The sequence below is a fragment of the Amblyomma maculatum genome, unplaced genomic scaffold (genome assembly GCF_055883805.1).
Source record: "Amblyomma maculatum isolate TAMU_Amacu unplaced genomic scaffold, ASM5588380v1 scaffold_15, whole genome shotgun sequence".
Lineage (NCBI taxonomy): Eukaryota > Metazoa > Arthropoda > Arachnida > Ixodida > Ixodidae > Amblyomma > Amblyomma maculatum.
The window spans coordinates 11,973,538-12,001,222 of record NW_028146740.1 but is presented as its reverse complement, the minus strand read 5'-3'; the positions used below and the strand labels follow the sequence as shown (position 1 = coordinate 12,001,222).

At 45.9% G+C, this 27,685-nt stretch overlaps 1 protein-coding gene across 2 annotated transcripts in view; it reads right to left on the bottom strand.

Moving 5' to 3' along the window:
* LOC146172046 (uncharacterized) overlaps positions 1-27,685 on the bottom strand; it is a 277,444-nt gene that overhangs the window by 228,706 nt on the left and 21,053 nt on the right. Inside the window, exon 1 of one of the 2 annotated variants that reach the window (XM_084586120.1) lies at positions 23,445-23,536. The exons of the other annotated variant lie outside the window; for it this stretch is intronic. Within the exon in view, the coding sequence (XP_084442246.1) occupies positions 23,445-23,505 (61 nt within the window). The 5' untranslated portion in view covers positions 23,506-23,536. Of the gene's footprint in view, positions 1-23,444; positions 23,537-27,685 lie in introns of those variants that run through there. 2 annotated transcript variants of the gene reach the window in all.

Genomic DNA, 27,685 nt, shown 5'->3' with positions numbered 1-27,685 from the left:
AGGGTGCGATATTGGCTTGGCACACCAAGAACTGGTCGCTGAATAATCTGTTCTCACGACATTTAAGGCGAAAGCCTTTATTGGCTCATCGTTCTGGTCAGCAAAAGTGTCACGCTTTAACCTTGTCTCCTACCCGGGGATCTAACCTCCAACACTTGTATCTCCAGCCCAGCGCTGCGCCACGCCGCGGGTCGTGAAACGTTTTTCATAATTCCCCTTGTCTACATTGAGAGTGATAGCGAGTGACAGATACTCCCCTTTCCTTTCCTGTAGACGAATTATAGAACGCCGGTGAACTTTAGCGCGTTCAGTGAAATGCTGGTTGTGTTCGACAAGGGACGCGCGATGTACCGTCACGATATGCCATGACATCACAAGGCGATTAATGCATACAGGAAGCTTGTGCTCCTTGTGCTCCTTGTGCTCACCGTGTCTTTCAGCGCTAAGAGCCGCACAGTGCCCTTTTAGAACCATTGTTACGAAAAGGAGAACCTGGGAAGCTGTGTTGAGTCAGTATTTTCAGCGTTATCTGAGGAGACACGCACCTAACAACCCGTACAAGAGCAGCTCGGACCACGTGGCGGAAGTGTTGGTGGTGGATAACTTGTCTAATGTCAACCTGGTTTCTAGGCTGACATCGAAGAGTTGTTTTGTTCCCTTCCCCACGACGACTTGTTCCTGGCTGTGCTTAGCTGTCTCGAACGTTCTTGTTCAGTGTCTTTTCAGATTGCGTGTGGAATTTTGGTAGAAGGCTTTTCAGAATTGCTTAAGATATATCTCACCTCAAAAATTGTAAGTTGTCAGGATAAATTTTACATGCAGAAACGCGGCATCTATATTAAATCGTGTGTAGCTCCTGTTTTATCTGAACCTTTTAGCATATATTGACAGCTTGCTCTCGTGGATACTTACTAACGACCGTATCGTACGGGTCTTCAAATACGTCGAGGACTCTTTATTCCTTTTAACTATTGACGCCGACGATAACTTCACACAGGTGGCGAGTGAGGTATTAGAATCTTTTAAGTCCACCTTTGCAAGTTCTAATTTTACCATTTAAATTCCTGATAAGTTCTGTTTGGAATTCCTGAATTTAAAATTGGTTTTAACAACCTTGACCGTATCTGCTGGGCGTACTGCCTAGGTTAAAATGCACTCCTGACATTTGACTCTTGCCATTCGAAGCTGGTTGAGAGGGGGATTGCGTGTACTTGCCTCAGAGATTCGCTAGCGAAGTCCTGTTCAGCTAGCAACAGCTTTCATTCTCAAATTGTTCAGCTACGGTCTGCGAGGTTTCCACTTGCCCTTCTTCAGGCAGTGGCTGAGTCCCTGCGGAAGGCCTTGTGCCCTACGTCTAAATCTCTGGAGACGTATAGACAAGAGAGGCGGCAGATTCAAGAGGTCCCCTATGTTCACAGGGTCTGGAAAAGCTTGAGGAAGGTTGGTTGAAAAATTGGGGATGATGTCCTCTTTTCGTCACCCTGCAAGCTGTCACGTTAGTTCAGTTTAGTCAATAGAGGCAAAAGAAGGTTAGGGGTGGCATTAACCACAGGAGTGGACTATTCCCTTGTAAATCAGAAGTTATATAAGAGATTCCGCTCAGTGTGGCAAGGTGCATGTAGATCAGACGGGCCGATGTATTAAGAAGAGATTGTTGGAGCACGCTAATTCCTTAGAAGGAGCACGTTGACAACATCTACCCAAAACAGTCTAGAAATTACAAGCATGATAAGAATTTGCCCCACTTTTCCGCCGGACTAAGATTATCGGACGTGCGCGGGAAGGAAAGAGTGCGAAGTTCTTGAAGCCTTTGAAATCGCGAGAATAGGGCCGGATAAACATGTAAGCGAAGCTTCCCTTCACATCTACAGCAAGAAGCTAGAATTTCTCGGGCTGACGACGTGGTTTACCTTCCGGCTTTGTGTGTTGGTGCGCATGCGTTTCGGTGATAAGGAATGAGACGTTGGTACAATAAACCAGTCAGTAGTCTGCGCTCGTCCTGTGATCTTCCTCGATTGTACCGCCCATTTAGCGCCATACTGTTTTCCAATAATGGTTTGCCAACTAGTCCCCCATAGCACTCTATTAGATTTCTCCCAAGCATCAGTTCTAATAAACATTACTACGCAGGGGCAGGAAATCGCCCACCTGAAGGACAGTGTGCAAAAAGTATGAGGGAAAGCGTCAATTAAGGAATAACTAAACTGAGAAAGGAACTTAATGAACTTGATTAATATAGGCGCCGACTAAACTTGGCGGTTCAAGGTATCAAGCAAAATGAGGACAAAAACTTGTTGGAGAAACTCAATAATGTCGCACGTAAGCTGAAATCCGAAACCTAACCACGACAGATGTTGAAACCCTTTGTAGGCTCTCAGCAAGAGGAAATGATTCTCGCGGTCATGATACGTGTTTCTTTACATGCAACCGAAGCAGGAGACCGAACAAAGATTACTTCTAAGTACAAAGGTTCCCAAGCGTTCGTCTCCCTTTCAGTCTAACACCTCTTAACAACGGCAAAGACAAGGGAAATTGAACACTCCTATAAGTTTGCCTGTCAAGAAATAGCAGAATTCGTGTGCGTAAGAAAGTTGACACTGCTTTCCTTATCAAGGCTGATAGATAGATAGATGGATTTATTGAAAGAAAAGGCAAAGAGGTTGACCGGAATAATTCAAATCTGGCGGGGTACTCTGCACTGGGGACGGGAAGGCGAGAAGATCACGATGAGTGACGATGTGGGAGAAGGCATATGAAATATATATTGCTTTACAATCGCGAATCAAGTCCGCTGGCGCACAAAAAACGGCAAAGAGCACACACTGCCTGGACACACTTCCCCTTCCCTTTGTCCCCTTACCCAGCAGTAGCAGTAGTTCCTCCGACAGAGACCTCTTGTCCAAACGCTTCAAGGAAGCGGCTAGCACACTTCTTTCGCACGCATACACCGGGCACATCAATAATATATGGTCCACAGTCTCTGGGATACCGCAAGTTGAACATTCTGGCGACTCCACCTGTCCAATTAAATGTAAGTACTTATGCGTGAAAGCCTCGTTTAAACGAAGTCTATGTAGCAAGCATGCGTGATGACGCGGAATATCAAGAAGAACATAAAATTTCAACGTTCGATCGAGCCTTCTTAGACGAATGTGTCGGGCTGCGCCCAACAAGCGTTCTTCGCGCAAATGTAAGAAGGCACGACGTATGCGCTCTTGAAAAAGGCACATCTGTTTGGAGGCCATTGCTGAGTGCGCGTTTCGCTTCAACATCGGACTGTTCATTCCCATGGAGCCCGCAGTGGGCAGGGATCCATTGAAACGTTATCCTGTGGCCCTGCAGCTGGGCAGGTGTGAGGAGCTTCATAATGTTTAGTGCCAGGTACTGATAGGCAGTGTGGCGTAAGAATTTTTCCAAAATTTGTTTTCTTTGAGTCTATGAATATACACCATTTTTGAGGTGGTTCAACACATATGTAGCAAATAGATTCCCGAATGGCTACAAATTCAGCAGTGGTTGATGCAGCAGTATCCCTTTCGTGGCCGGGATCTGCGGTCACTACCTGTCCTAAGTAGACATATTCGCCTGCCACTTCCAACGCTTCGCTATCTATTTTAAACTGCTGTTCCTTTCCCAGGCTGTTCAGCCTTACCTTAGTCTTCTGCATAATAATCTTTAGGCCTTCCTTCCTGCTTCACCTGTCTAGACCAATATATCATTAGTTGCAGTTGGTCCCTGTGTTACTTAACAAGGCAATGCCATCAGCGAATCCCCGATTACTGAGATATTCTCCATCGACCCTGATACCTAACTGCTCGCATTCCATGGCTCTGAATACACTGTATAAGGAAGCTGTAAACAGCACTGGGGAGATCGCGTCTCATTGCCTTACACCATTCCTAAATGCAATTTTATCACTTTCTTTAAGCAGAACTATGGTGGCTGTATTTTCACATGCGGCTCACCTACACTCTGATAACGCAATGCCTGCATGACCGCTGAGGTTTCGAACGAGTCAAATGCTTTGCACTAGTCAATGAATGCTATGTATAGGGGCTAGTTATATTACAAGCGCTTTTCCATCACCTCGTTTATTTATTTATTTATTTATTTATTTATTTATTTATTTATTTATTTATTTATTTATTTATTTATTTATTTATTTATTTATTTATTTATTTATTACAGATTCCTGCAGCGCCCGAAGGCATTATTGCAGGGGGGGAGATACCAAATAAAATTGGTAGAAACGCCAGTATTACAAGTGTGGATATGATCGATTGTATAATACCCTTTCCGAAATCCTTCTTGATCCTTTCGTTGATTAAAGTCTAAGGATGTCCTGATCCTGTTAGCGGTTACCTTGGAAAATACTTTGTACGTAACTGATAGCTGTTTAGTCTGTAATTTTGAAGTATTTAGCGTTCCCTTTGTTATGAATTTAAATACATGCTCCCAGACTGCCACGGACGGCCGAACCGTGACCTGGATAGACCCATGAAGACACCGAAGTCAGTGGCGAAATTGCCCGCCTTAAGAAAAACTCAGCAGCGGTGCAGATGGAACAAGATGCAGCGAAATCTGGATGACAACTCAATCGCTGTCCTCGCAAGATAGATCAAGATGGTTGGCAACCAGGACAACTTCTGACCATCTGGGCGATAGGGCAGATTGCCATATTGAAACCCATTCGCAGCACGAATAAAACAACGACAGGTAGAAAACACGCACGACATACCGCACGAAGATTTGTTTAAGGCTGTAAGGTCGGTTATTGATGAGTCGGGAGAAGTGCCTTTTGAAAACTTGTCGGGTGTAAGTAGCGACCGTTTCTTAACCCTATCAGAGTTTTATCTACAATCCACTGCCATTAATTTTAACAACAAGTTTTACACGCAGAAGCAGGCATTTGCATTGGCTCGTGTGTGGCGCCAGTTCTGTGTGACATATTTTTATCTCGCGTTGACAAGAGTTTGTTAAACTCGCTTCCTGACGTGCGTATTTTTAGGTATGTAGACGACTATCTAGTGATAATGGACAAGCCGAACAATTCATCTATTGACGAGGCTGTTGCTGACGTTCTTGACTCATTCAGATCGGTCTCAAATGGTTTAAAGTTTACCCATGAGCTCCCATGTGACAATAGCATACAGTTTTTTTACCTAAGAATTTCATTTTTAGAAGGACACATATGTTGGATGTACAATCCAAAGTCACAAAAGGCACTCCTCCCCTATAGTAGCGCTCATTCTAAATTAATCACAAGAGCAATTGCCATGAATTGCCTCAATTCCGCGTTAGAAAAATCGTGTACGCATATCTAATGTCCGAAAGTGCCAAAATGCAAACAGAGCGATTGCGTATGTCTGGCTTTCCTCCTGATACTTTATCTGCAGTTGCAGAGAGCCTGCTTCAGAAGAAAAAGGGTATTAAAAAGAAAGTTAAGCAAGATCAGAGGCAGGTCACTCAAGTAATTCCGTACCTTCATAAATTATCTCACAATCTTAAGAAAGTTGCCAAAAGATATGATGTAAACGTGGTCTTTTCTGCACCGAGTAAGCTTTTAAAAATTTGTCCTATGATGGTGAGAAAAGAAAAGCCGATTTGTTCGATCAAGCACCACCTTTGGTTCACTCGGTGCACTACCAAGATAGTGTACAGCATTCCACTCACATGTAATCGTGTGTACATAGGTCAAACTGGACGCTGTTTTAATCAGAGAGCAAAAGAACACCACGATCAGGTGAAAGAAGGAAAAGGCAGCAATCTTGCAATTCACTGCCGAGACTGTAAGTGCAAACCCATTTTTCGGAAAACTAAGTTTCTTGGGCGGAGAAGGGATCAGGTAGGAAGAGAAATAATTGAGGCATTTCACATCAGAAAAGCAGGCGATCAATGTGTCAGCACCCCATCCCTCTATCTACATGATAATGAAGTTGCTTTTTTAGACACACATGCTTGACTGTCAGAAGGTGATAGTAGCTCTGTACTTAAGTTTGGTTTTTTCATAATAAGCTTTAGTTGGAAGTGCAGCATTCGTCCTGTCGTGCGTGTTTTCTACCTGTCGTTGTTTTATTCGTGCTGCGAATGGGTTTCAATATGGATCATTACCAACTGGCCCAAACATCAGTGTTATTGCACAGATTGCCATGATGCCCAAACCTGCAAAACGTTACAGATTGAAAATTTAGAACCAATTTCTTTGACATTATGCGGGGGAAACTCCAGGAACACGTGATCCAGACAAGACTAAACAGATACGTGGAAGACAACGAGTTCTAGTCCAACTCTGTGATTGACTGCAGACCTTGCCTATCGACCCAGGACAATATACTGCAAATCCAACACCAGATTATCGAAGCGCATACCAAAGACATGCTAGTTATCCTAAGCCTGGCCTTAGCAATGGTCATTGATAACGTCATACACAAAGCAATACTAGGAAACCTAAAAGATCTTGGCTTAGGTGAAAAACAACTACGTAAGCAAGTTTCCTCAAAGCGAGAAGCAACCATCCAAACTGGAGAGCATGTCTTACATATTTACTCTGGGCAGCAGAGGAACACCCTAGGACTAAGTCCTTTCATCCCTGCTCTTCATTGTTGCATTTATCAAGCTTCCATTAAAGCTAGAAGAAATTGGGGGCCTAAACCACAACCTGTACGCGGACGACCTCAAACTCTGGATAGCGGGAGGAAGTGATGGAAAAATTGAAGACACCGTTCAGGCAGCTGTCAACAGGGTTGAATAATACGTAGCTTCTAGAGGTGTCAACTGCTGCCTCTAAAAGTCCGAGATGCTGGTGGTGTACCAGCCACCTCGCAGCTCATTCGACAAAGAACACAAAGAACCAAACTAAAGGCAGACGAAGTACCAATTCTCAGAGTGGACAAGATCAGGATCCTAGGTATGTGGTTCCAGGAAAACGGTCGTCACGGAGAAGCTATAAGGAACCTTGAAGGCTGCACTCAAAAGATACGTCTAATCAGACGCATAGCTAATCGCAAGTTGGGCATGAGAGAAGCCCACCTCTTAAGAACCCTACATGCTTTTCTCATCAGCAGCGTCGCCTACGCTTTCCCGTACTTACACCTGGCCAAAGCGAGAGGGCTAAGATTGAAGCAAGAATAAAGAGCATAAAAACAGCCTTTGGTCACACCATAAGTAGGTTTACCACCTGGCTGATAAGGCCGGGGTGCACAAAAGTTCTTAGAGGGCACTTTGGACCCCTAAAATGCGACGAGGCGAAAGCCTTTGTCTCCCTCTCTTCTTACACTTTCTCCTATGTTTCTCCCTTTGAAACACCGCTGATTCTTGCTTTACTGCGCCTTCTGAATGCTGTTTGGTGCTGTGCTCGAGGAAGCGCCAGATGTAAGATGCAGCAAGGATACCTGGATCGGACGTTGGGCGGGGTCAGCTTCGTATGCAATGCGTGAATGACGTCATGACCAGACGTGACGTCACCATGACGTCATTTCTTGTTATTACACTTGGCTGGGTGTGACGTCACAATGATGTCCTGTCTGATGACGTCATAGGTAGAGTCAGCTCTTTCATTGTCATCACCACTGTCACTATAACTACCACTAACTAAAATTATCGGTTATTATTCACTACTAACTAGCGGCGGTGGTCTCTATGGCAACCACGCTGGCATGACGCTAGGCAAAGAGAACTGAGAGCTGTTTTCAATTTTCCCACATCTTTCACCCCACGGTTTTTGAATGGTACTGCACCACTTACGAAGCCACCCCACCCACTCTCTACTATTACGTATGGAAATGCCCCATCCCATTCGCGTTCCTGCCATCCAAAGCCCCACCCCTAGCCCTGGAAGGACGCCCTTCTGGCCACGCAATCCGCAGATTAGCTACAGCTGGTAGAGCAGGCCAAGCTAGAGGGAACGGTCAGAGGTCTCCTGGACTTAGGCGCTCCCGTGGGAGTGTCTGTTTAATTTGCATTAAATAAAAATTTTCCTCCACCTCCTCGCCTCACGTACTCGGCGTGGCTAGGTCACAATATTGGTACAGAATGCCGGACGCAAGCGTGAGTATGTGGCATTAACGTCTTTCGCCTTAACATGCTGGCAGAAGTGACAGAGGCCAACCAAATCTCCCAATACAAAAGACTGAAAAAGACCCGGATGGGAAGAAGCATACTGCTGCGTCTATACATTCGATATGGAAGCCAAGGGGACCAGAAGTGGATGTTCCGACGGAAGTCAGGAAACGACTAAAAATCCTCCCGCTTCAACGGAACATGCATAAAGAGCATTACCAGGAAAGAAGAAAGGTCGGAAACGCGGCAGAAGATATATCAAGAAAAATAGGACGTGGTCTATGTGGACGTTGCCGAGTATGAGGACAGGCATGTTATGGTTGCTGTAGTAACAGATGATGAACGAAACCCTGGAATAAGCTGCTCGACCAGGACGAGCTTGGTTGACGAGGCTGAAGAGGTTGCCATTGCCTTTGCGCTCGATATAAGATATATAGGTGGGAACACAGCGGGCCGCGCCGCTGTCAGATAAAGCCCACTTGCTTGTCTAAGCCCTGCGAGATGGCAGCTTGCTCAGCGGCCTGTGGCGCAGTGGGCGGCAATGCTTTTCCATACGCGCTTTTTTAGGGCCATTTTCTGGTAAACTGTGGCCGATAAGAGGAAACTACATTTTCTACGTTGCTTTTGTCTAGGGCCAATATTTAGCGAAGTTTAGTGAATCAGTTTCGTCATGCATGCCAAAATAATTTAAGAAGTAGAAGCGAAGAATTTATTGCGCGCAATTTTAACTTGCTATAGAAATAAGCGTCGGCGGAGGTTCGTGGACAACAAAGCATTGAGCATTCATTGTTCATCTCGTTTGTTCATTAGTTTACCTCTGGTTAGCGCATCAATATGCGCGCTCATATAATTGTCCTCTCCATGCACATTCGTTTGGATCCTAGTTCGCTCGTTACTTTATTCCCTCCCTAAATTAGACTTTCTCTAACTGGATTCTGCGAGATACCAATGAACTGCCCCCCAGCTCCCCTCCTCACTTCCTTTACGCCAACGTCTACTTCATTGCTTCTTTTTCTCTTTTCTCTCTTTGATTCGTTTATCTCCTGGGAACAGAGTACACTGCATACGGGAAGAAAATTTCACAACAGTGAAAAAGAACCCCATGTATAATACAGGTAAAATTTATGGTTAACAAATTTCTTAAAACTACATTATATATTTGATGAACAATATTGTGATGTGGCACCATAATAAATCAGTTAATGAACACCAATACATTACTTAGCCTCATCAGGACGGTTTTGAACTGAATGGGATCATTCATACTTGTTAATAATACGGGTATGGAATTCCTTTATTAGAGGTTTTTAAAAAATATAAAAATATGACGTGCACATGTCAGCATACTGCAATGGCGCAATGACACTTTTTGTTCGTGATTACGGCGATAAGAAATGAAGGATGGTATTTTCTGCTCATTAGGACATGCACAATGCCTATTCTCGGCAACCTGTTTAAGCGCTTTAACTTTCCTTTACCTTACTAGTTCTTCATTTTCGCGCCGTCGGCGTAAGGTAAGATGGTGTGCGCTGACGGCTTGCTATGTTGACGGAAGCGGCGGCGTCAGACCACCCGGAGAGCTTGACAACGTGGCTACTCGCTTCGTCACTATCTTTTCGTCACAGTTGCAGTGCAGAACAGTTGCACCTCACCTGTACTCACCTATGGGGCTGAAACGTGGAGGCTAACGAAAAGGGTTCTACTTAAGGGGAGGGAAACGCAGAGGGCTATGGAATTAAAATGGTAGGTGCAATGTTAAGCGTTGGGAAGCGTGCAGAGTAGGTCAAAGAAATAACTGGAGTTATGACATTCTAGTGGAAGCCAAGAAGAAGAATTGGGCATGGGCGGGGCATATTGTTAGGGTACGCACTGAAAGAGACGATGACGAAGTGTTGAGCTAGTGGAGAAAGACGACGCTGCAGCTACGTCTGGTTCTCCTGTGAGTGTGTCCCTGACGGTGAACTGTTGCGGCTACGACGTACCATCGCCTCCTAACATCTCGACGTGCCTCGTAACATCTTGGTGGAGGTGCTGGGTAGGACAGCACCTCCACCAGCCTATGCCTATGCCAGATGCCTTCTATCTCAGTCCGAGTGCAATTATTCCATTACGGAGCGCGAATGCCTCGCACTTGTTTGGGCGTTGACCAAATTCCGCCCTTATTTGTTTGGGCGGCCCTTGAGCGTAGTGACGGACCATCACGCCTTGTGTTGGTTGTCATCACTTAAGGACCCCACTGGCCGCTTAGGTCGCTGGGCCTCGCGATTACGAGAATGCACGTTTACTGTTGTGTAGAAGTCAGGCCGCCTACATCAAGACACCGACTGCTTGTCCCGCCACCCCGTTGACCCTCCTGAACTTCCTGCTGACGACTGCGTTTTGTCCATTTCGAACTTTCTCCACATCGGCGTCGAACAGAGTCGTGATCTTTCCCTGCACCCCATTATTGATCACCTGTGCAAACGACAGCACCGATCCGACCATCAGTATGTTTGTGCTGCTTAATAACACATTATACCGACGCAATATGCGCCCAGATGGTGTAGACCTTTTGCTTGTTGTCCCAAAACATCTACGCTCTGCTGTTCTTGCGCACCTTCATGATGCTCCTACAGCAGGGTACCTAGGAGTGTCCCGCACATACGACAATGTTCGACGGCGATTCTACTGGCCTGGCCTCTACCGCTCTGTTCGTCGCTACGTCGCCGCCTGTGAGCTGTGCCAGCGCAGGAGGACCCCGTCTCTTCACCCTAGTGGGCTCCTGCAACCACTCGCAGTTACAACTGAGCCCTTTTCTCGAGTTGGTCTCGACCTGCTTGGGGCATTTCCCACATCCACTTCAGGGAACAAATGGATTGCCGTAGCGACCGATTACGCCACCCGGTATGCCATAACCAGAGCAATCCCCACCAGCTGTGCCTCCGACGTTGCAGACTTTCTTTTGCATGACGTCATCTTGCTTCATGGTGCTCCTCGTCAACTGCTCACCGATCGCGGTCGCTACTTCCTTTGTAAAGTTGTTAATGACCTTCTGCGCTCATGCGCTACGCGACACAACTTCACAACGGCCTACCATCCACAAACGAACGGTCTTACTGAGCGCCTTAATTGTACCCTGACCGATATGATATCAATGTATGTTTCTGACCGTCACCATGACTGGGACATCTCTTTACCTTTCATAACATTCGCTTATAACTCCTCACGGCATGATACCGCCGGATACTCTCCCTTTTATCTACTCTTCGGCCGCGACCCTCTACTTCCCTTCGACACCTTACTGCCTCTTGACTATTCCTCCTGCAGTTACGCTTCTGATGCCATCGCCCGCGCTGATGCCGCCCGTCATATTGCTCGAGAGCGGCTTCGTGCGTCCCAGCGTTCTCAAAAGCACCGTTACGATCTCCAGCACCGTGACGCCTGCTACCCTCCTGGCTCCCTCGTACTCCTCTGGCTCCCTGCTCGACGTGTAGGCATGTGCGAGGAACTTCGGCCCCGCTACGTGGGACCTTACCAGGTGTTGCGGCAAGTTACCGACGTGACGTACGAGACTATCCCTGTGAACCGCCCCTCTCCTGCAAACCATCATCCAGAAGTCGTGCATGTCGCCCGTCTCAAACCTTATATCTCGCGCTCACCTGTGTAGCCTACGCACCGGGACTGTGCTTCTTCCGCGGGGGGGGGGGGGGGTATTGTTACGGTACGCAGTGAAAGAGACGATGAGGAAGTGCTGAGCTAGTGGAGAAAGACGACGCTGCAGCTACGTTTGGTTCTCCTGTGAGTGTGTCCCTGACGGTGAACTGTTGCGGCTACGACGTACCATCGCTTCCTAACATCTCGACGTGCCTCGTAACAATATATTGGGAGGAGAGGATAACAGATAGTTGCTTAGGATAACAAATTGGATTCCAAGGAAAGGAAAGCACCGCAGAAGACAGGAATTTAGGTGAGCGGACGAGGTTAATTTCGCAGGGGTAATTGGATGCAGCTAGCACAGGACAGGATTAGTTGGAGGAATATAAGAGAGGCCTTCGCCCTGCAGTGGGTATAATCCGACTGATGATGACGATGACATTGCGTCAATAGTATTGCCATATCAATAAGTTCAAGTGTCTTCCTTTCATACAAAGTATACGAGTCGAGACTAAAAGCTGTGGTAACAGCGTGACTAAAGGTCCCGACTCCTTGAGATAGCGGCAGTACAGAAAGGAGGCGAGGGTCAACGTTTCACACTACAGAGCCACACTTAAGCGCGAACACACATGGAAGAAACTACGCAAGAAAAAAAAAAACACATAGCAAAAGCAACTAGAATATTCACAGTATCGGTGTCACATAACATAAAGAAGGAATTTCATGTCTGCTTCTTTCACATACAGAAATTTTCACGGCAGTATTTGAAGTGGCAGGATTTGGTGTTTTGAATTGTTGGTAATATCAAAATTGTCTGGCTTATTTTGTTTAGCAAAACGGCGTTAAAGACTGGTTCATAGACTATGTTCTCTGTGTTGGTGAGATCCAATTTTCACTGCGTCTCATGTTACGGCAGCTGATGTTTTCGCTGAATTGTCCAAGTGCAGTTAAGGGTTTATGACGTTGTTGTGAATGGTATTTATAGCATAATAGAAGCCTAGTTGAAAAATTATACTGCAAATATTGCAAGGATATCATATTTTATAAATATATTTTTTGCGCGGAAAAGATATGGCACATTCGCTATAGACCGGGCAGATTTCAGCCCGTCGCGTAAACCCGGCCGGTAGCCACGTTTGACCGTTAGAGCGACCGCAGATGGGGCCCCTCTTCAAGCCGTCGGGTAAACCCGGTCGGTAGCCACGCCGCGCCGCAGCTACAGCTGCGCCGCTGCCGAGTGGATGCGCTGGCATCGCTGAGGGGGAGGCGCTGTGCTCTTGCCAGATGTTTCGGAATGTGGAGAGGAGGTGGAAACTAAGTATAAAAAATGCGTGATCGCTCGCTTTGCCCGACCATTTGACATGCATTGAGATAAACAGAAAGAGACGTTATGTCGGCTAGCTGCAGCCACGAAGCAACAACGGGCTAAGAGACGGGTGAAGAACGCGGACAACGCCTTGCCAAACGGCGCGCTCAAGGCGCTGCTAGACGAGCGCGTCGTGATTTTCTCGAGACCGAATCGTCGACGGCTGGTGATGATACCGAATGGAATCTTCTATCTGCCTTACAGAGTGAAGAGCACATATCAATGTGTACAGAGAGTAGCCAAGAGCGACGTAATGCGACCAAGCAAAAGCGGCGAGCCGAGGATATTGCTGAAGAGCGGGAGACTTGAAAAGGAGCGATTGCGAGAGGCTGCCAGGAGGTTAAAGCGTGATGAGGAAAATGGCGTGCAGAAGAGACTCCGGAAGAACGGGCTGATTGCTTACGCAACCTTCCGGGTTTAACTAAAGCTAAACCTCAGCTGGGATGGAGCGCATTTGGCAAGCACTCGCAGATTATGACTAGCAGCTTACCGGTATCGCTCAAGAGGAAAGTATACAACAGTTGCATCTTACCTTTACTCACCTAAGGGGATGAAACGTGGAGGCTAACCAAGAGAGTTCTAATTTGAGGACAACCCTGAGGGCTATGGAACGAAAAATGGTAGGGGTAACATTAAGAAATAGGAAGCGTGCAGAGTGGGTCAGAGAAATAACTCAAGTTATCAACATTCTAGTGGAAATTAAAAAGAAGAAACGGACATGGGCAGGACATGCAGTGCGAAGAGAGGATAACCGATGGTCGCTGAGGGTAACAAACTGGATTCCAAGGGAAGAAAAGCGTAGCAGGGGGCGGCAGAAAGTTAGGTGGGCGGATGAGGTAAAGAAGTTCGCAGGGGTCAAGTGGATGCAGCTAGCACAGAACTGGGTTGAAGGGAGAAATATGGGAGAGGCCTTCGCCCTGCAGTGAGTATAATCAGGCTGATGATGATTATAAAACCTCAGCAATTTTTTCTGCAGCGAATAGAATTTATGAAGATTTGTTACACCTGTTCTGCCCCGAACCAAGCTGCAGTATCGAATATAAGTCTGTACTAACGCGTCGCAGAGCAACATTTTTGCCCTTAATAGAAAAATGTCGAAAGCCCGCCAGTATACCTAGAGCTAAGAAACCTTTCGAACAGATGTGTTCTATGTGAGCATTCCAAGTTATAATGGTTGAAAAGATAATTCCCAGCGTTCTTACAAAACTAAGAAACTCTGTTTGTTGGCTATTCAATAGTGTTTTCAGAGGTGTAGATAACTTCTGAAGGTATAACGGAATGTGTGTTTTTGTTGAATTTATGTGCAGTGTTTGCATCTGCCCTCGAGTGCATTTGATTTAGTGCATGACTAGGTTTGCGTTCAACGTCGGTTTCGGAGGTACCTGTGACAAAGAAGGTAGCGTCCTCCGCAAATGACAAATCCTGAATATCACTCGAGCTCTTGACGACAATTTCTATAAAATAAAAACAGTGAAGGTCCAAGAATACCTCCTTGGGGCACTCCTGATGTTGTATGGAGGTTAGAAGATCTTGTTGCGTTTATATCTACATATTGTCACGTAGCCGTTTAGGTCCATACCCAGAAGGTTGGTTTTAATGGGGGTTGGTCCAACAGGCACAGCAAAGCAGGTCCAGAGCACCGAGATACGGTCAGCACCAAACTTCAGCCTCTCCTAATCGAACGTCACGGGGCCACTTCTTCAAGTCAGCGCATGAGACTCGCGATGAGCAGCCTCCCAGCGGCTGCTGTTGCACACGCTACATTACCCCCCTCTCTGAAAAAACGTCGACCGGATGAATGCGAAAGCAGAAAAAAATAAAGCAAGCAAGAATCATGCGATAAGGTGGTGTGCTAATCCTCTAGGGTAGGTCTCGCTAAAAGTATGGCTTCATGCGCACGACGTGAACAACCTCGGGTTTCTGCTGGCGACGAGTAGTAGAAAAGCCATCCGGAAGCACTTCGTCTGTGACGTTACTAAGCTGACGGAGCAGTTCATATGGGCCGAAGTACTGTTTCAGAAGTTTCTGGGATAGTCCACAATGTCGAATAGGAGTCTAGAGCCACACTCTGGGGTCCGGTTCGAAAGTCATTGCACGGTGGCGGTGATTATAACGCTGGGCGTCTCGGCCTTGCTGGTTCAGGATGCGGGCCCTCGCCAGCTGTCGCGCTTCTTCTGCGCGCTGAGTAAACTCCTCGGTGCCAACTTTGAGGTCAAGGCCGTCATGGGGAAACATGGCTTCCAGTATTGTCGAAACTTCGCGGCCACACAATAGGGAGAACGGTGTCATTTGTGTTTCCTGCTGCGCCGTGTTGTACGGAAATGTGACGTACGGCAGGACGTCATCCCAAAACCGATGTTCAACATACACGTATAAGGACATCATGTCGGCGAGAGTCTTCTTCAGACGTTATCTCAAGCCATTATTCTGTGGATGATAGACGGTTTACCTTGGATGGGTAGTGCCGCTCAGCTGCATGACAGATTCCAGTAGCTTGGCAGTGAAATCATTGCTTAGGTCCTTCATTATAACTGTAGGGGCACCATGCCTCAGGACGATGCTTTCTATGAAAAATTTCGCTGCCTCGATTGCCGGGCCGCACTGGAGGGTCTTTGTTTCAGCGTAAGGCGTGAGGTAATATGTAGCGACAATTATCCACCTCTTGCCCTAATCATAATTTGGAAAATGGCCCAACAGAATCATGCCAGCTTGTTCAAATGGGTATCTTGGCAGTTGAACAGGATGCAGTAAACCAGGCGGTTTTGCAGGCGGGGTTTTCCGTCGCTGGCAATCACGGCACGTTCGTACATAATGTCGCATTATGGCAGCAAGATTTGACCAGTAACAACTCTTCTTAATTCGGGCCAGAGTTCGAGCACACTCCGAGTGACCCACGGTGGGCTCGTCATGACATGCCTGCAAGATTTCGTTGGGATGAGACTGTGGCACGCCGAGCAGATAATCTCTTCCCGTCGGAGCGAAGTTGATTTTGTATCACACAGCTTTGCATGCAAAACGATGACGGCGCTCTGTCGAAAAGACGGGGATTTTCTGTATTACGCATTTCCAGAATATCAATGAGTGGTGCGAGAGCTCGGTTATCATGTTGCTACGGCGAAACAGTGAGTGCGTTGACGGCTGCGATAAGGGGAAGTCTGATTCTTCTCTTCACGCGCAGCCTAAACAGGTGAACGGGACAAGCAGTCGGCGTCCTTATGCTGACGTCCAGACTTATACACGATGGTAATGTCGAACTTCTGTAGCCGTAACCTCCATCGTGTAAGGTGTCCGGAGGGATCTCGTAAGCTCATTAACCAGCCAAGAGAGTGGTGGTCACTCACGACCTGAAAGTGCCGGTCATAAAGATAGGGACGAAATTTCATCACCGCCCATACAACAGCCATACATTCTTTTTCGGTGGTGGAATAGGTCGATTCGGGACGGAACGAAGTCCGGCTGGCGTATGCGATAACTCGCTCGGCACCGTCTTGCCACTGGAAGAGTACAGCACCGAGACCCACGTTGCTGGCATCAGTGTGGACCAGAGTCTCGGCACGCGCATCGAAATGGGGAACCACAGGTGTTGCCTGCGAGCGGTGCCGTAACTCGTCGAATGCCTTTTGTTCTTCGTCTGTCCAAGTGAAGGTGACATCTCGGGTGAGACCTGTCAACGGAGCGGCAATGCGCGAAACGTTTTCATTAAACCCGCGGTAACAGGCGCAGAGGCCCAAGAAACGGCGAATTGTCTTCTTGTCGGACGGAGTAGGGAATTTGGTGACACCTTCAGTTTTAGCGGGATCGGGTCGTACACCTCGATGGCTGACGACGTGGCCCAAGAACAGGAGCTCTTCATAACCAAAGTGTCACTGTTGGGGTTTTAACGTGAGGCCGGTAGATTTGATAGCCCGTAGCACAGTGGAGAGACTTTACAGATGGTTCTCGAATGTTCACGAAATCACAACAGCGTCGTCCAGGTAGACTAGACACGTCTGCCATTTAAAACCAGATGAAACTGCGTCCATCATTCGCCGAAATGTCGCTCCGAAAGGTAGGACCTCCGAGCACAATCACAATGTAACACAATCCGAAAGTAGGACCTTGAATTCCTAAAGTCTATCGGGCTTGACAAATGCCGTCTTCTCGCGATCACGTTCATCAATTTCGGTCTGCCAGTAACCGCTCTTAAGAAGATCAAGCGATGAAAAGTACCGCGCGTGGCAATGCCGCTCTAATGAGTCATTAAAGCGTGGCAGTTGGTAGACGTCTTTGTTTGACCAGATTGAGCTTGCGGTAGTGCACACAGAACCTTAAACTTCCGTATTTCTTCTTGACGAGAACTACAGGTGAAGCACAGGGGCTCCTCGATGGCTGTGTGACACCGTCATTTAACATCTAGTCTATCTGTGGAGCAATCACTTCGCGTTCCTGCGGTTACACTCGGTAGGGATACAGTTAAGAGAGAAGTTACGTGGGCAGACAAGACGTGACAGAACTCGTCGACGGAAACTGCGCTGCCCCCTGTGTACTAACAACTGGAAGAGTTGCGAAAAGAAAATCAGCAACTTCGATAAATGCTGGAGAAAGTCCTTGCAAGGCTACCATTGGAACAAGACGTTCGTGCATCTCAAGCCCAGCGCCAACGTGCTTCAGTCTCGCCCACTGGGCGGATGCAACGCATGCGTTCGAAGAGCCGGCCCGTACGGTCGTCCAGTAGTAAAACAACTGAAAACTTCATACAGCCCCAACACACCGAAACACCACTGACTCAAACGCCAAAAACTCAGCAGACGACGAAGGCACCGCGCAAAACTCGGCGTATGCGCAAATGCTGAGCATCATGAGGCAAGAGCGACACAACAAGACACAGCGTCTATAAAAGAGCCTGCGGGACGAGTTACAAGGTATAACCAACGCGATACAGACTCAGATTGACAGATTGAATAATTTTTATAGGGTTGCATAAAAGTACCCAGCACCAAAACGATGAGCCTAAAAGACGTAAGCCCGTAGAGGCGCAATAAGAATGAGACCAATATGTCTACAATAGAACTGCAGAAGTTTCCCACAGACTGGACCTACCTTAAGAGAACAAGTGAGAAAATTGAGGCCTCTGGTCATCCTTTTGAAAGAAACAAGAGGGCCTTGCACTATTCGGGGTGACCGTACCTTTGAGCAGCCTACCATACTTCACCAGAACAAAGGAAACCAACCTGCACAGGGTCAAGCTGCTCTTCTTATCAGAAACGAATGTAAAGCAACCGAATTACAAAATCCTGATTTAAGTAATGGGTTCAGTGAAGTAATCGTAGTTAAAATATGTCCTCCTGGGCAGCGGCTCATGGTGGCAGCCTTCATGTAATATAGGCCTCTTACTGGCAGTCATAATACCGACTCACACGAGTGGCTCGCCAAGGTCCTGGCCCGGTCAGGAAGCCGCCAAGAAGTATGCATTATTAGGCCCATTCTAAGTTAGTGTTTTGTGTTTTTTATATGCCTTAAAGAAGAGTTGCCCCCATGTGATGCAGCAATGTCTGGCGGAGCAGGTTGAACGGCTACAATGTTCTGGGTTTCCTCCCTCGGTTTTGCTGGCAGTGGGGGAATCCTTAAGGAAAACTGAAGTTATCTTCGAAGGCTGCCAGGCCAGTAGAAGTGGAATCAAGAAAGTTGGAAGTCATTCCTTACTTCCACAAGACTTCACATGGTCTGGAAAAAGGTGCTAAAAAATTTGGTGTCACTATGGCATTTTCTGCTCCCTGCAAATTGTCCGGTTTGTGCGCCCAAATCTCTGCTGACCTGCGCAGAACTGGTGTTTGCAAGACGAAACACCAGACTATGTTCACCACATGCGCAGTGGGCGTGGTGTATTCAATCCCGTTGTCATGCGGGATAATCTACATTGGCCAAACCGGAGCAAGCTTGAACGAGCGCCCAAGGCAACATCGCACAACTTTGGGCAGTGGCACAGGCAGCAATTTAGCTTTGCATGTCAAGGACTGCAAATATTCTCCTAGTTTTCACACTGCCAGCATTATCGGTCGGGGGAAATCCAAACGTGAGCGTGAGCTATTGGAAGCTTTCCTGATCAGAAAGAATAAGCAGAAATGCGTCAGTGATCCGTCCGTGATTATCACCGAAAAGGAGTGCAAGTTTTTATCATTACAGTAGCCATTTCACCATGTGGTGCGCAAAGTGTATTGTCTGTAGGGTGTGTGCGCAGGCAGGAAGTTATTTTAAAAGGAGTAATTCTTCATCTTAGTAAATCAGTTTAAAGTCCAGCGTTGTGGTGTGTGCCTTCTTTGTTCTTGTCTTGCGTCTGTATTCGCTGGTTCTCTTTTTATGCAATATGACCCAATTAGCCCAGCAGTTTGCACTCCTGGTAAGCATGAGCAAAGTGAAACACATTCCAAAGACTTTCAGCAAAGCATGAATTTAATTTTATTTTGTTTCTTAAAGATTGGACGTTTCGATAAAAAAGTGATGAATTTGTCCTTTTTTTTAATCCATGAATCTCCTGTGGTACAAAATTGTAATTTACAACATACAAGCTGCAAAGATAAGCTGGAACGAATTTGCAATAAAGGTGTTGTTATAAGGTACCTTTACCTTGTAGGGGCTGTTACATCGGACAGAGAGGGAGGTGCCTAAGTGAGCGATTAATCAAACATGCACTTAAAATCAAGAACGAGAAAGAGAGTACACTTGTCGGACCACATTCTTTCATGCAAGTCGAGAACGTGCAAGAAATATTTTGAGCAAACTGCTGTACTACCAAGAAGTATTAACATGAACTCACGAATAATATTTCAAGCAGAAAGGATAAATGCATCCGGAGAGATATGTGTTAACATCTCTATTTTTTTATGTAATACGGAACTCTCGGTTCTCAGGCAAAGATACTGTTAGCCCACGTGATGTCATGTCTTTGGCGTATAAATGTGCTGCATGTGTGAAATAAAATTTGTTGGAAGTTAGCGGCTCATGTTGAACGTTACTTCTTGTGTCCTGTCTTGCTCTGCGCTACAATCTCGCTAAGCTCATTGAGTTTGCCAGAAGTTTTTCCGGCCTGCCCAAATTTCAGTTGATGTAGGAGGAACTAGTCGTTAACAAGAAGAAATATAGACTGTCAAAGAAGACCGTCTGAACGCTGTAAGACAGGCAAGTAGTGAACCAATAACAAATGATGAAGGCATGGCAGTCCCATTAAATATATCGCATCCACGATGGTGCGTGACCATTTTTGCACTAATGCGTGTGGATCTATATTTTACGCATATGTTAGGACCATACTTAACACTCGTGACGTGCTGCATTCTATTATCGATGTACATGCAACTCCCACATCAATGAGATGAGATTTGGCTTCATTCTCGACCAACTGACAAAGAAAAGTTTACGACGCCTCCCGGTCACTGCCATGACCACGCACATCGTCTGGGTAGAGGCGTTTTGCTAGCGATTTCTCCAGGTATTTTCTCGTCATATTGCACTTCAATCTAACCTGGAAGTTTCATTTTGTGAGGCTACTCTCCCCTCCCTCTACATTCATTACAGAGGGTCATGATATCTTCGATTTCGTTTGCAAAACATCCTCCGAGGGCGTCTTTATTCCTTCTGGAGGGCTTTGAATCCTCCCAGCACAGAGCGGTTTTCTCATCAATGAGTTTTTCTTCCATCCTATTACGAAGTTAACGAGCTTTCCGACCTTTGTTTTGCTACGCTCTCTAGTTCAGGTTGTCAACCCAGCAACCAACCAGAAACCGCGCCACACCGCCAATACCTTGGATTTATTATTAATACCTCGACCATACCTGCTTCAGACTTATTTAAGTGACCACTTGTCTCTTTATTTTTAAATAATCAATCTTCCCACAGAAAATGTAAGAACAACAGAGCCTATTCAAAATGATAGTAAAGCAAACATTCAAGTCATTAACAATGAACTTTCTAATTTCATTATACTTTTTTAGACACATTTGATAACGGAACAGTGCAAGGAAATTAGAACGATTAAGTCACAGAGGACTCATCGACCGGTATGTCCCAATAGCCCCGCCGGGGTGGTCCAGTGGTTACGGCGCTTGCCTACTGTGCGGTTGGCAACGTTGATCGTGAAAGGCATAAAAAACACGGACAACAGCAAAAGACAAACACACGGCCGTTTACTTCCAACTGATTTTCCTGCATACGAGAAACACAATTTTATACACTTGAAGTCACAGGCGCATGCGAAGCTAAAACCTCAGAGTGACGGGAAACCTTATCGAGCTGCCCATTTAAAAGATGCAAGATACACCATCTCTTTCTTGACAATATGATAAACGGATGACTCGCACAATAATCGCCAGCTCCTACTATCTCTTTCTTGACTACAAAACTCTGCTGCTCGCATGAAATGAAATCAGTTAGAAGTAAGCGCTCGTGTGTCTGGCTTTTGGTATTGCCCCTGCGTTTTTTGCGCTTTCACAATCAATACGGTTATTCCATCGTTTATTCTCATCTAACAAGAAAAAAACGACCAAGCAACCAAGAACGCAATTTTCCGTTCAGCCAAACGCCTTTCTTGTCATCCAGCTTTTGTATCCGTACTAAACCCACGAGAACTAACGTCTTTCAAACTACATTGCCACTTTTGCTCACTGGAAACAAAGGAGCGCTGGCGCGTATTGCCATTCTCTGATACCTGCAGCAACGGAAGTGCCGGGTGGCGTCACTAAAAAATAAAACACAACATGAAGGAAGTCAATAAAGCTAATGTTTTTTGAGTATACATTGCAGTGCACAAATTAAAATGCATCGGCATTAAAATAGATTCCTGGATTACATTTTTTCGCGCTAATCCTCTGATCGTGCCAGCAGCGTCCGTAGCGCCATCTTTAGTACGTTGAATGAAAAGGAAAAAGAGCGCATTTAAAGACCGCACTTCCCATCGCTTCTGTGGCGCAATGAAGTAACGCCACGTACCTGATTGTAAGACATCGTGTTCGATTTCTGTAACTACAAGTTTTTATTTTTTCCATTCACAACATTCAAATAAATTGCAACCATATTTCCTAGTTTATGTTCCCCTTTAAATTTCATAATTTCATGTTTGTGTTCTTAACAACAGCGAAACCCACGAACGCAGCTAGGATGTGACGGTATGAGAATGGTTACACTATACAATTACTTTCACCGTAATAAATTGGTGTCTTCAGTGAGTGTATGTTACCTTTAGGTTGCGTTCAGAGACAGCTCTCAGCAACAATCGCCTTTTAACATTCTTTAAACTCTTTTTTTTACGGATTTGCGCGGCGGCAATATTTCAAGTTAACTTATTCAACGTCGCAAAGATGGCGCGACAGACGCCACTGATGTATTACGCTCTTTACAGCAATTTTATTTCAGAAAACAATTTTATAATATTGCATTTCAGTTTCCGTACTGTGCTTAATGCACCAAAAAAACATAAGGTTGTGTTTTATTTTTGAGTCGACGCACCTGGCACTTCTGTTGTTGCAGTTTCGGGGAACGGCAATACGCAGCGCTCGCATGTTGTAGACCGTATTGAGAAGAAAGTGGATCCACCTATCAGCCCTTATTTTCTAAGGTGCGACCTCAAGTATTATATCAATTTTTTTGCAGTAATTTTGTGATTTCAGTTAACCCAACATTTCCGGCAGAGCCATGTGGTGGATTCACCAAGTAATTACTGAAGCAATAGGCATAAACGGATACCTGACTCGATTTTTAACGGATACCTGGCCCGCGACCCGACAGACGCACTGTCGAAACCCGCCAGTGGCCACGTTAGTAGGAGGAACCAGATCAACTTGTTCAATATAACAAGGCAAGGCGGTCCTGGGATCTAAGCTGCATGCTTGTCTGTGCGCGTGGCTGGCTTGGCGACGCAGTCTTGCCTCGCTTCCCCTTTACACGAGAATTCTAGAGGACCCTCATAGAAGCAGCGCGTATCAATATAAAGTAATTTGGAGTGTAATTATCCGAAATTACTGGCCGAAGTATTAAACTACATTGCCAGAAGACTGCACTAGAGAAATAATTCACTGCACTGAAGTGAGTGGTAATTAAAATAAATTAGGTACGGATTAACATCGGCAACCCACTACATTAATTACAACGTAATTGAAATCTACGTTAATGTAAATCAGTTTCGGTTGTGCCTGACAACATATCCCGTACAGAACTTGAGTAAAACGAGCTTTTGGGCCAGTTGGTAGCATTGCTGGACAAAAAACTCCAGTACCGGCGTACACGGCCTCAACACGGCCCGCACTCACCTAGACGTTACCGCGGCCTGACGTAAGTCAGCAGCGCGAAATATTCGACGACAATACGCTCGTTGTGTCGTCTATACGCGTTGTGCCTTAGGATGTGAGGAGCGGCTTACGTGCGAATGGAGCCCAGAACAAGCGATGCGTCTCCCTGCTGTGCTTCGAATGCGAGCGCATGCACGATCAATGCACCCGCCAACCGGCAGCTGTACCCGCAGCTGTCATGAAAAGCAAAACTCCGGTCTTTTCCAGCTCTCCCAAAGGGAAGCAGCTCTCCCGAACGACGTTGGCAGAAAGGGCAACAAACTACATGACGACGCGGAAAAACGCGCTCAACTATCAACCTTGTTTCAGAGAACACAGGAACGACATATCTACAGGGTGTCCAAGCTAACTTTAGCCAAGAGTTAAAAATAAAACAATTGATTTAGGCTAGAAAACCCACTTGTATACAGCTTCCAGCCATCTGGCGCACCACAGGGTTGTTTTTTTTTTGCAGTTGACTAAATATTAATTAATATATTGTTTCTAATTTACTGAATATTGAATTTAGACAACAAATGTAATGTGCAAAGTTGGAGAGCCCCTTCTGCAACCCCCATTGCATTAATATCCGCTAAAGAAAGCTTCACGTGTATCATTTTTTCCACGCTCAAAAGAAAGCCCGCGAAATACAAAAATGTCATGTATCCCGCCGTGGTGGTGCAGTAGTAGGGCGCTCGGCTACTGTGCCCTACTGCACCCAAAGATGCTGGAATAAGATCCCGGCCTCGGCGACCGCTTTTCGATGGAGGCGAAAGGATTTGGGCGAAAAGTTTAGCCGCCTTTGGACGTTAAACCCAACAAACCAAAAATATCACGTGTCTGGCCCTGAGGCATTGTGCTTGTTTATGTGTATTGTGTGATAGTAGAGACATCTGGACAAGTTGGTACGGGTGACATGATGAATAAACAGCGCTACAGACTGTTGGCGCTGTTTATTCATCAGGTATTCATCAGGTTATTCATCAGGTGCCTCTCTTGTGTTTCGTCGCCTACTCTGCTGCGTGGTGCATCGTGTGTCTGGCGCATTCGTACGCCACGATTGTGCGGCTCCCAACCTGGATTTTAGTGAACGAAATCAGACTCCGAATTATGAACAGCTCCCGCTCACTTGACGTTAGCCACGGGCTGATTGTGAGCGTTCGTTCTGATCGCTCACAAAGGAAAAATGGCGGCGATCTATGCGACGGCTGGCATTCTCGTGAGGCGGTAGCGGCGGTGCCTCTACGTGACCATCGGCGAAGGATGGTGTACGAAGACCGTTTGACGTGCCGGGCGAGATGTTTCGACGCATGTTGCTGCTCGAGAAGGATTATAGTAAGTGCCAGTGCGACGTGATGAACTTAAAGGTGCGTGCGACCGAGTGCGCTGTCTATGCCGCGAAAGATAATGTATGCACTGCGCTTTTTTCTAGAGGCTTCCAAGCCGATACTGGCAACGAGGCGAACATCGGCCTCGCGCAGCCGACAGTTTGAAAGCGTGTGCCGTCTTCTTCGGCTATTGTCGGGAGATGTGGAAGTTAATCCAGGTCCTTTTCATACGCGTACCAAAATTATCGCCGACGAACCAACCAAAGACACCACAAGCGAAGGGGACAGCCATGCAGCTAATGTTATATTAACACAATCGGAACAAAATATGGAAATGCTCCGTATCTTAAACGAATTGTAGGCACAGTCAGTCGCGCTTTGAGCCAGTAACGAAGAAATGAAGAAAACCATGAGAGATAAGGCGTGGACAATTGATTTTGCCCTCGCCAGTATGAATGCCAGGCTTATGACAGTTGAACGCTCGCTTGAAGCGATAGATGAAGTAAAACAGGATTTTGAAAGCACCACTCTGGATCTCCGGGAACAAACTCAACTGCTGCAGGCGCGAATTCGGGAATTAGAGAACCAGAGCCGAAGAAAGAACTCAATGTTTCATGGCATCGTTGGTGACCGCGAACAAAAAAAATGGGATGAAACGAAAAAAAGCTTTTAAATGGGGCGTCCAAATACGCTGGCAGCGAACTCTCACCTAACGATATTGATCGCGCTCATCGATTAGGAAGGTATTCTAGTTCTGAATATCGTCCCCTGATTGCGAAATTCAGCAGCTTCAAAACAAGAGTAAAAATCCTGAAATAATAACAGGACATAAAAGAACGATTGGTGCATAGCGCTAAAGAGACAAGGACACAGCGAGACACACAGGACGGGCGCCCGTCCTGTGTGTCTCGCTGTGTCCTTGTCTCTTTAGCGCTATGCACCAATCGAACCATCACCAACTCGCCCACGCTTCCACTCTTACATAAAAGAAGATGATATTCGAGTGGCTAAAGATTATTCGTTTGCTACGTGTCAAGCACGCACGAAATTGGGTGGCTTTGCCAAATCACTGCCCGGCTCCCCATCTTTTAAAATAATAAAATAAGTTAGTCGTGAATAACAGATCCTACATGATCCCTGTCAGCGATAATACAATTCAGATTGCCACAGAACGCACCCAGCCGAGAACCCTACACGTGCGTTCATCTCCTCCCGCTTCATCTAGTCCTGTCAAATCTAACTAACGCTTACCAAGGATTAGTGGTCGTTGTCTAAGCGTAGCTGAAATATCAGTTTTATTCCTAACATACAAAGTGTCATTAAAAGACGTACAGAACTCTCCTCTGCCATAAGTGCGTGCTGCGCAGACATTATCGTTCTAACTGAAACTAGTCTACACGAGTACATACGTGACTGTGAAATATTCGATTTTTCAAATCATTTCCACTTTTATCGATGTGACAGAAAGGATAGGCAAGGCAGTGGCGTACTTATAGCAGTTAGTAAAAATATTGAGCCGTAATCCGTTCACATAACATTAAGCATAGAAATGATATGGGTATCTCTTCTACGAGGTTACCGCCGAGTAATCCTAGGCGCATGCTATCGACCGCCGAACATTTGTTGCCGAGCTTCATGATGCCATTAATGTTGTCATAACGCGTCACCCTTCGTCCTCAATCTTTCTACTGGGCGATTTCAACTTTCCGAGCATCGATTGGTCATTGGTGCAACCTTTCTCATATTCGACACAATGTAGGGAATTCACTAACTCATGCTCGCGCTGTTTACCCTTACTCAGATCGTTACTCAGCCTACAAGAGTTACTGCAATATACAGCAAGTACATTCGACCTCGTACTAACAACAAGCCCAGAACTGTGTTCAGAAAGTACCCACATGTCCCAATTAGGCGATCACTCTTTGCTAAACATTTCAGTGAAAATTTCTATACAAAAGCTACTGGTCACACTAGAACAATACACATGTATCATCGCGCTGATTTCCACAAAATTAATCATGAATTAGGTACTTTCCTACAAACGTTTTTCGACGAATTCGACACGCGATCGGTGAACACAAACTGGCTCTCATTCAAGAACAAATATTAGATCTCACCAACCGTTTCATAACCACTCGCGTTATATCTTATCATCTGTATGCACCTTGGTATAATGCACATCTTAAACGCTTATCTAACCGTAAGAAACGTTTCTTCCGATCAGGTAAAGAATCTCACACTGAACATCACTGGACCCGTTATCGCACTGCGGCTGACATTTATAATTCTGCTGTCAAGAACGCTAAAACCAATTATCTGAACGTCACACTACCGGATATGTTGCTTAATAATCCGAGAATGTTTGAAGCGCCATTAACCCCTCGGAAACGTCTAGTTTAGTATTAACGAACTTGAGTGACGAACCTGTATCTGATTGACTGTGCAAATGTGCTGAATGATGTATTTTCCACTTCCTTTCAAGTACTGAGTCTACGGATTTGCCTGAAATGCCTCATTACAACTACCTCCCAATGTATCCTGCAGTTATCTATCCTCACGGTATTGTTAAAATAATTGACAGCCTTAAGGCATCCTCGCTGCAGGTATTTACTGCATAACTGCTAAATTCCTGAAAAGTACTAAATATACTCATCCCTTGCCCTAACTAAAATATTTCAGCAATCATTGGGCAATGGTGAAATACCGGGCGACTGAAAGATAGGTAAAGTGGATCCTGTGTATAAATCTGGTAATAAACACTCGCCTTTTAACTACCGACCCATATCTATTACCAGCATTCTATGCAAAATCTTCGAGCACATACTCTTTTCACATGATATCACTTACCTTGAATCTAACTCGCTTTTTCATCTCTCTCACACGGTTTCAGAAAGTCCTATTCTTGCAAAACACAGCTACTCTTATTCACACAGAAACTTCACGCAATTTAGGACCGTCGCTCTATCGCAGACTTTATTTTCCTTGATTTCGCAAAGCCATTTAAT